At 45.6% G+C, this 8716-nt stretch overlaps 1 protein-coding gene across 4 annotated transcripts in view; it reads left to right on the plus strand.

Moving 5' to 3' along the window:
- ATP6V1H (ATPase H+ transporting V1 subunit H) overlaps positions 1-8473 on the plus strand; it is a 58265-nt gene extending 49792 nt beyond the window's left edge. For 2 of the 4 annotated variants that reach the window (XM_005653063.3, XM_013993240.2), the window contains 2 exons: positions 1001-1114; positions 8127-8471. In XM_005653063.3, coding sequence (XP_005653120.2) covers positions 1001-1114; positions 8127-8187 — 175 coding nt within the window. In that variant the 3' untranslated portion in view covers positions 8188-8471. Of the gene's footprint in view, positions 1-1000; positions 1115-6503; positions 6704-8126 lie in introns of those variants that run through there. The other 2 variants (XM_013993244.2, NM_214240.1) reach the window with 2 other exon arrangements.

Consider the following 8716-nt stretch of genomic DNA (forward strand, 5'->3'; position numbering starts at 1 on the left):
GGGCATTGTTGAGGGGCCATGTTAGGGGACAGTGTTGGAGGTACAGTGATGGGGGGAGTGCTGGGGGCAGTGTGTGTAGGGGGCAGTGACAGAAAGCAGTGCCAGGCATCTGTCCTCTTGGCACTCTTGAAAACAGGTTTTTTTCCTCTGGTTCACTGCCTAGGAGGTCATGTGGCTATTCCATCAGTACAAGAAAGGGCATGGAGTTCCCGTCATGGCTCAGTGGTTAACAAATCTGACTAGGAACCATGAGGTTGCAGGTTCAATCCCTGGCCTCGCTCAGTGGGTTAAGGATCCAGCGTTGCCATGAGCTGTGGTGTAGGTCTCAGTTGCAGCTCGGATCCCGCGTTGCTATGGCTCTGGCATAGGCTGGCGGCCACAGCTCCGATTAGATCCCTAGCCTGGGAACCTCCATATGCTGTGGGTGCAGCCCTAGAAAAGACAAAAAGACAAAAAAGACAAAAAAAAAAAAAAAAAAAAGGGCAGGTATCTTAAAAACAGGTCTTTTCTGGGAAATTAACATGACTCCTGTTAGGTGATATTTAACCTTGTGTTTCCTGCTGTCTGCCTCTGAGCCCCATCTGTCTCACAGCCTGGCAACTGCTGGAGTTGATACTGATCTGATATTATTTCAGATGTTAGATGGTGTTCAGTCTACTGATTTGCAGCAAGCTGCAAATACTGGTAATAAAGACGTTAATACTCAACCACCTGGAGCACTGTGATCTAGATTACTGCAGCAGTCCAGGTGGATGACATTTCCTGGTTAGCAGATGACACTAACAGATTTATCATTAGGAATTCTAGAGAAAGTCTATGAATACTTTAAATCTGTGATTTGGAGAAAGTGATATTAAAAAAAGGCAAGTGAGTCGATTTCCTTACTTGAATGGTAACTCGAATTAAAGGCTCTGGACACTTGGAGTTGGGGCTTTTGGTAGGAACAGCATGAGTTTGAAAGTGCCTGCCATGTCTTCACCACGTGGCTTCTGTTCTGCAGGGTCATCGAGCAACTGGGCGGGAAGCAGCTGGTGATGAACCACATGCACCACGAGGACCAGCAGGTGCGCTACAACGCCCTCCTGGCTGTGCAGAAGCTCATGGTGCACAACTGGTAGGTGCCCGCGCCCCTTGCACACCCCCGACCCCCGCAGGCCTCCTGTTCCCATTTAAAGGCTCTTATGGAAAGGCTCCCATGAGTGGTAGTTTTTAAAAGTGCTGGTTTTGATTAATACCTAGAAATAGATTTTAGCAGTTCAGAGCAGTGACATGATAATTTAGAAAAAACAGCTGCATGAATGTTCTGAAGAAATGTATATTCAAAGTACTAGTATCAAAAATAACTCCAGAAATAACCACAAGGACCAGTGTAACATAGATGAATCTGTATTTTGAGAGTTGGATGGAATTCAGCTGGACTGTTGATTAGAGACGCTACAGTTTTGCAAGGTTTTAACTATTCAGCATCTGGTTAACGGGAATGGATTTTTACCATTTCACCCAAAAACACTGGAAGCTGACTGATCAATTAAGTTTCAGCTCTCAGGGAGTTCCCTGTTGGTGCAGGGGGTTAAGGATCCGGCGCTGTCACTGCTGTGGCTTGAGTTTGATCCCTCGCCCTGGAACTTCTGCATGCCATGGGTGAGCCTCACCCCGCCCCGCTCCAAGAAGGATCTAGTTCTCACATTTCATTCATGAGAGCCTTTTGCTTTTGAAACAGTAACCAAAGTCAGATTTTTCTCTTGCTTTTATTTTTTAAATGAAAATGACTGTCCTTTTTGTGCTAACTTAAAACAAGAGAGGTTAAAGTGATTGCTTAGAAGTAATGGTGACCCATCTGTGTACATGCCTGGACAGCCCTGGATTCCCTGTGCAGAGGCGGTTTCAGCGGGGTTTTGGGGGGGGTGTGTTCAGTGCTCTTCTGAACAGCTCAGATGCCTCCCTCCTCCCCACCCTCTGGAAGGACGCTCTGCTGTTGGACCGTTTTTGCTAAGGCTCTTTGTCTGTAGCTGAAGGTAATGCTAGAGCAGTAGTTGGAGAGGAGGAAGTTTATGGTGCATTGGAGAGCTTGCCTCCGAAGCGGCAGGTGGGCGTGGTACCCAGGATCCACTGTGGCGGCCTTTGGGCCTCTGTTAAATGTCACGGTCTTACCTCCACGTACGCACTTTGCTCATAAATACTGACACTTGTGCATCCTTTCACCAGCTGCCCTCTGAGCACTTACGTTAGGTGCGGAACGACAGTTGTGACGGAAATGGGCCATGGGAAGTGGCCTCTCTGAGCAGGCCCCCAGCCAGGAACCCGTCCTGCAGCTCCAGCACCCACTTTAGCGTTTCGGGTGGAGGGAACGAGGTGGGAAAGGCCCAGGAGGTGGAGTGAGCTTGGCTTCTTTAAAAGCAGTGTCTGGAGACGTCCTTGGCTGTGATGTCTCGGGGGGAGCGGGGGTGTTACCAGCCCTTGGTGAGTCAAGGTCAGGGATGCTGCTGAACACCCCACAGTGCACAGATGGTCCCCACAACCAAGGGCCATTCTACCCGACGTGTCGGCAGTGCCAGGGTTGGAGGATAACATGAGGGCAGCGTGAGGAGATGGACCAGGAGAGGTTGGTGGCCTCTGATCACTGAGGGTCTGATCACCGAGGGCTCTTCCTCTCACAAGAGGAGCTGAGAATGTTGTGGGTTTACGGGGCTGGCTGGATTGGATTCATGATCTGAGAAGGTCTCGTAGGCGACTCCGGAGAATGGCTGCTCAGGGTGCGTGGGGCAGCAGGAGGACCATCTCCATAGCTTCTCCTGGTGGCCTCGAGGAAGGCGCTCACGGCGCAGATGACAAAGGTTACAGTAGAGATGCCAGAAGCAGACAGACTTGGGGCAGATTTCAGAGTGGTGCCCACAGCCCGTGATGGACCAAAGGCAGTTTTCCTGTGTTCCTGTTGTCAGTGCGAGAAGAACAGGGTCAGGCAGGGGGCCCTCGGGGTGTCTTCTCTCCCTCAGCAGAGGGGTCTTCAGGTCTGTCAGGAGCTAGCACCCCATGCCCCTCCCTCCTTGTTTCCCTTTACCCCTGAGCCGTGTTTTTCAGCAAAAATGAATTACTTAGTAATTTTATATCTCCTGGTTTGTTTCTGTCTCTTGCATGAAATTAGTTTATAGAACATGGGCATTTAATAGAGCTTGAAGCTGTTGCAATCAATGAGCTTTTATGTGACAGATGTTTTTGTAAAGTTTCTATTAAACGGTTTTATTTTCTCCTTTTGTTAAAAGTCGGGTTACTGAACTATAGTTTTTGTTTTGTTAATAGAAAACAGTTTCATCTTAATAGTTCTTTCTCTTGAAGAATTTATTGTTGGGTGTAGCTTTTTTTTTTTTTTTTATGTGTATTTCTCATGTGAACCAAAAAAAGCTGGCTATGGAATAGGAGGTTGACCTGGAATTTTCCCTTTGTCAGTGGAGAAAATTTTTTGGTTGAGAATTTCTGTTATTCAAATGATCATGCATTAAAGATGAAACATTTAAAATTTGAAAAATTTCCCTTGGATTTAGTTTCAGAGTAAATTGTTGGGTGTATGATTACAAAAGGAAAAGTCAGTGGTGTCTGTATCGCCAGAAAAGGGTTATTTGCTCTTTATCACTGACCAGCACGAAAGAAGATCTTTTCCTCCCCTGGTCTAATTATGTGCCAAGGTGTTTCAGCTTTAATATCTAATTATGATAAGCCCTCTTTACTGGAGACTCATGCTGTCATTCTTTTCCTGCCCTGTCTTTATAAAGGAATTTTTGTGTGAAGACAGGTTAGATTTCATATGTGACCTATATCTTTTTGTTGTGGCATATTCATTTCCGTGGCTGTTTGTGCCAGAGAATGAAAATTGCTCAAGTAGTCGCACTTTATTTCACCATCAGATTAGTGTGAGACCAACTAGAATGCCGTTTGGCAAGTAAGTCTTCAGCAGAGTTATCCCTAAATGTAAAAGGATTTTAAATCAGTATATTTATATAGGTAACCAAGTCGTCTTTAGTAAATCATGCTGGTAAACTTTGCCTTTCTTTTTCCTTAAAATAGAGGTTTTTTAACCTAAACTATGGTACTGGTTCCAAAAGATGTTTCACACCAGAGAAAACCTGCAAACACAGTTGACTTGGTTTCCTTTCAGCATTTTGTTTTGATTTAACTAAAATGAATTTTTAGAATTGGTCTATTTTATTACTACACAGTGAAACAAATCATTGAAAATCATTCAAATACAGCCCTGGGTGGAAGTAGAGTAACAGTCCGAGCAGCAGCAGCACCGTTTCCTGACAGTTTGCTCATCTTCTCTGTCACCGTTTCGCTCCAAGGCCCTGCTCCAGATTGCCAGCACACTCTTGGTTTTCTTTTACTTTTCCACCACAAGTGATTTTTAGCTTTTTTGGTGTGGCATTAATCCCAAGGTTTCTATTGATTAGACTAAATCATAATTTTGGATATAGTAAAGTTGCAGGGAATGGGTTTTAAGTTTAAAATTACATTTTAAGTGTAAATTGCATGCGTACAAAATCATGGACTGGATTGTCTGCAGGTCTTGATTTAGATTCTGCTCCAAGGACTTAAACATTACAATGCTTGTTAATGCAGAGATGGATTTATCCCTGGTTTATGTAACATGGAGTATAGAGTTATGTATCATGTGCAAATACTGCTTCATTCTTTCTCATGGTTTTATGACTGATTGCAGAATTATTTCCATGAATTGCAGGACTTGGATTAGCTGGTGTTTCTTCCTCTTCTTGACACCTGTGTTTATCTGGAACCCTGGCTGATGTGGGCAGGGATGGGGGGCATGTTGGAGTTGCTGGGGTGAGAGGCCAGTGGCCACACACTGGGGTTTCTGCAGTTCAGGGGCCTCGGGTCCCCCCTGCAGCCTCCTGACAGCCTGTGCGGCCTCTGACCTCCCCAGACCCTCTGGGCCATTCCTGCTGTGTCCCTTGTTCTCTTGAGCAGGGCTGGACTTTTACATACATTAACTTGGCAAAATGTATAAACAATGACAACTTATTCTAGAGAACTTTTATATAGACCCTCAGTTTATAGTTTAACATCATAAGATGTCATCATTTTTCTCCTACAGAATGACTTTGAATGTAGTCAGCCTCTAATTCAGAAGCAGCAAAATGTGCATGTGGACAGCTCAGGACTTCAGGAAAGAAACACTGAATTTTGTAGGTAGAGGATCTCGTGTAGAATTTTCTCTTTGTTTCTAGACTCTTTTTCAACCTATTTTCCAGCAGAATAATAAGTTATGCGTGCTCGCGTCTCTAGATCTTTTATGTGGAGGTGATAAGGTTACAGAGAGGAGCTCACCAAGGCAAGGGTGCGGGTGACACTGCGTTCTCCTCCCTCTGATGTTTGTGTCTGCCTGGGATGTTTTAGCGCTTCTGGGAGGGCCCAGCAGTGAGTGTAGTGATTAAAACAGTGACTCATAAACAGAGTTGAAGGAAAAAAAACTCCTATGTAATTTTAACTTTTTAGCATTATCATGTTTCTAAAACATTCCATGTGATTAAAAGTAAACACATTTCCAGATTTAACATTTTCCAAAATTAGTGTAGAAGATTACAGTCTCTTTGGGTGCTTGGAGTTTTCCACGTTATTCTTATGACATTTTTAGTGGAGGAATTCTCACGTAAAAATCTTATGTTCCAAATATAATTCAAAGAAAGGAGTCCATAGTGAACTTTGCTTACGTGCTGTCTTTGTAACTAATAAAAAAATAAACTTTCTTCTTAAGAGTCCTCGTAATAGCCCAGACGTTTCTCCCACACAGCAGGTTATGTGCTGGTTGGTGGTGCTGTGGGCTTTCGGGGTGTGCTCTGCCTTGTACGGATGGCTGTGGCGTCACTGCTTGCTGATCTGGAACCAGAATTTAAAAGGAGAAAGGGGACTTCTTGTTCCGGTTCTGCATGTAAGGAGCTTGGAAGTTGCCACTCCATCCAAATAACAAGTAAAAAGCTGAACAGCCTGAAGAATAGACAACTCTTCTGGGGTCCATAGGAGTCGGGGGGGACTCCGGGCACATGGCTTTTTACCGGAGCAAGAGTGCCCACCTGGATGCCGGTGAGGGGATGCATGACGTGGGATGTGTGACAGCTGGGCTCTTTTTTGGACGGTCTGTCTTTAGGTAAATGACTTCAGGGAAATCCTCTCCCTGCATTTGCTGTTTCTCAAGTGCCTGCAGCTCAGAATAGTACGCTGCAGGGACATTGTCGAGGTGGCACATTCCACTGCCCTTGACGCTAAGCAGTCGAGCACTCGCAGTGGGAGTATTTCAAGGCCTGATGGACAGAAGCACATCCCCCTTCAGGCTTGATTTCTTAGGTGTGTGGGAAACGCACACACAGTGGCTCCTCTGTGTCTCAGGGTGTCGGTCATAGGACCCACAGTGGTTAAGAAATCCCTGGTGCTTCCACGCAGGCCCGCATCTGGGGTTCAGCCAGTGAGGATTGCCGACCATGTGCTTTCCTTCGCAGGTGGTTGACTCTGCAGATGAGGATGGAAATTTGGTGACAGACCTCGTACTCCCCACCCCCCTCCACCCAGATGGAACACAGCTGCGCCGTCATAAATGCTCCCTAGTCGGTGGCCTCCCCAGAGTGGTGGCCTTGGCAGTGGCCATGAGCTCTTCTTTTTCTGTCTAATAAAATTCATAGGCTTCTGTTTTGGCCTCTGCATACGTTAGAACTATTCACTTACTGAAAATTGAAAATAAGACCCCAGAGTAGTTCGTCATTAACACAGGAACATGTCATATGCTTTAATGTGACACCCAAGACAAATGAGTCAGTGACCAGAACTTTCCTTGCAGGATAAGTTTCTCATTCCGCAGGGAGCTCGGTCAGTCTCACGGTGTTTAAACCATTGCACACCTGAGCCTCACCGACTGGTTCCTGGGCCACTTTCCTCTTGCAGGTGCTGTGTTGTTTCTCAGGCTTCTTCACGAGCTTGATGGCTTTGGGCCAAGGCTGCGATGGTGGTGGAGAGCAGGGCAGTGAAGCCCTGAGCTCATCCCTCTGCCCTGGCTTCTGCGGGGGCAGAAAGGCAGGGCACATTTGCCGGCCCTTTCATTAGGTGCCAGGACCAGGCAGGAGAGGACCTGCCCATGCCCCCTCTGCTCCGCCCCAGCCAGATGCCTTCACGCTCGGTCCCATCAGCCCTTGAGGTAACAGCCTGAACTCACACATCTGCCATGTGGTGCAGCTGGAATGTGAACCCAAGTCTGTTCCCAGATTCAAGCTTTTCCCTTTTTATAGGAGGCAATCTTTTAAATATTCTGTACAGATCTCTTTTTCTTGTCCTTATTAGGTAGTTCAGAAACAAAAGTTTAGGCAAATCCTTCATCGGAAAATAGGGACAGGGTTTTTTTTTTCTGTCCTGGAATCAGCAGTGGTGCCTGCATTCCATCTGGAGCCAAGTACACACAGACCTTGGTCCCCGTTTAGGTAACTTTCTGAAGGAGCACATCATCTAAAACCTTTTGCGACCACGGCTCCAGGCCCCAGTTGCCGCATCTGTAGGATGAGGACACTGCTCCTCGGCTCTTGTGAAGTTCTGGATTTGGTGGGAGCGTCTTGGTGAAGGTTTCAGACTGCACCAGTGCAGCCAGAACAGGTGCCGCAGAACACGTGACCCCAGTTCAGTGTTGTGATGTTCGTGTCAGGGATAGTTTTCAAGGTCACGTGTTCACGCCTAGGGATAGAGACACTCCTCCTCAGGAACGTCACGGACTTTGTTTCTCCAGCACCACTTACGCATCCACTTCCTGGGAATCATACATAGGTTGGGTTTGAACGTCTTAGGTTGCAGAAGTGCAACCACAGCAAAGACTTTTATTTAAATGCGGAAGCAGACCTTGCCCGTGATCAGACGCAGAACTGCTCATTTATATGTCATGTCCCGTTTGTACGAGGTAAATGGAGTGTTTGAAATTCATACAGTACAGGTACTTTGGAAATTGGAACAAGAGGACTCTTCTGAGGCTCTCTTACTAGTTTTTAAAAAGTTAAGTATAAATGACTGTTTTGTGCTTCATTTTTGAAAGGGATTCTTTGTTGATTAAATTCTAACTCCCTTGCTTTTGCATTCCTGTTTTTTAGGGAGTATCTCGGTAAACAGCTCCAATCCGAGCAACCTCAGACAGCAGCTGCCCGGAGCTGAATGGGCCCCCCAGCCCTTCCCTCCCTGTGGCTGAAAACCTGGAGTGTGAATCTCAGCAGTTGGGGTCGAGAACAAATGATTTCTCATGTTACGTGTCATTTTCTTCTGTTGTGTAGCTTTTCCTAGTACTGATTTCCCATACAAGTGTTTGCCTGTTAAGTTGTATTAAAATAGATGCTTTCCGTATCTAAAGAAAATAATACTGTTACATATGCTGCTTGTAATTTCTTATTTATTGTTCTCTGGAAATGAATATAGAGTTATTAAAGGGTTCTCACTCCCAATACTTTTTTCTCTTTCCTTGTTCCTTACTGGAACTTTGTCAAAAATACCTGTTGTCCCCAACAAATTGGGAGAATTGTATTTGCAAAGTAGCAAATGGTAAATAAGTGTTTTGAAATTATATGTATATCTGTATCTATCTTCCATCCCTCCATCCCTTCATCCACACGTATGCATTGCAGCTTTCTCCTGCTAGTATTTAGAGAACTTAAGATTGTTAAATTACCTTTCACGTGATCCTATGGCC

The sequence above is a fragment of the Sus scrofa genome, chromosome 4 (assembly GCF_000003025.6).
Source record: "Sus scrofa isolate TJ Tabasco breed Duroc chromosome 4, Sscrofa11.1, whole genome shotgun sequence".
Taxonomy (NCBI): domain Eukaryota; kingdom Metazoa; phylum Chordata; class Mammalia; order Artiodactyla; family Suidae; genus Sus; species Sus scrofa.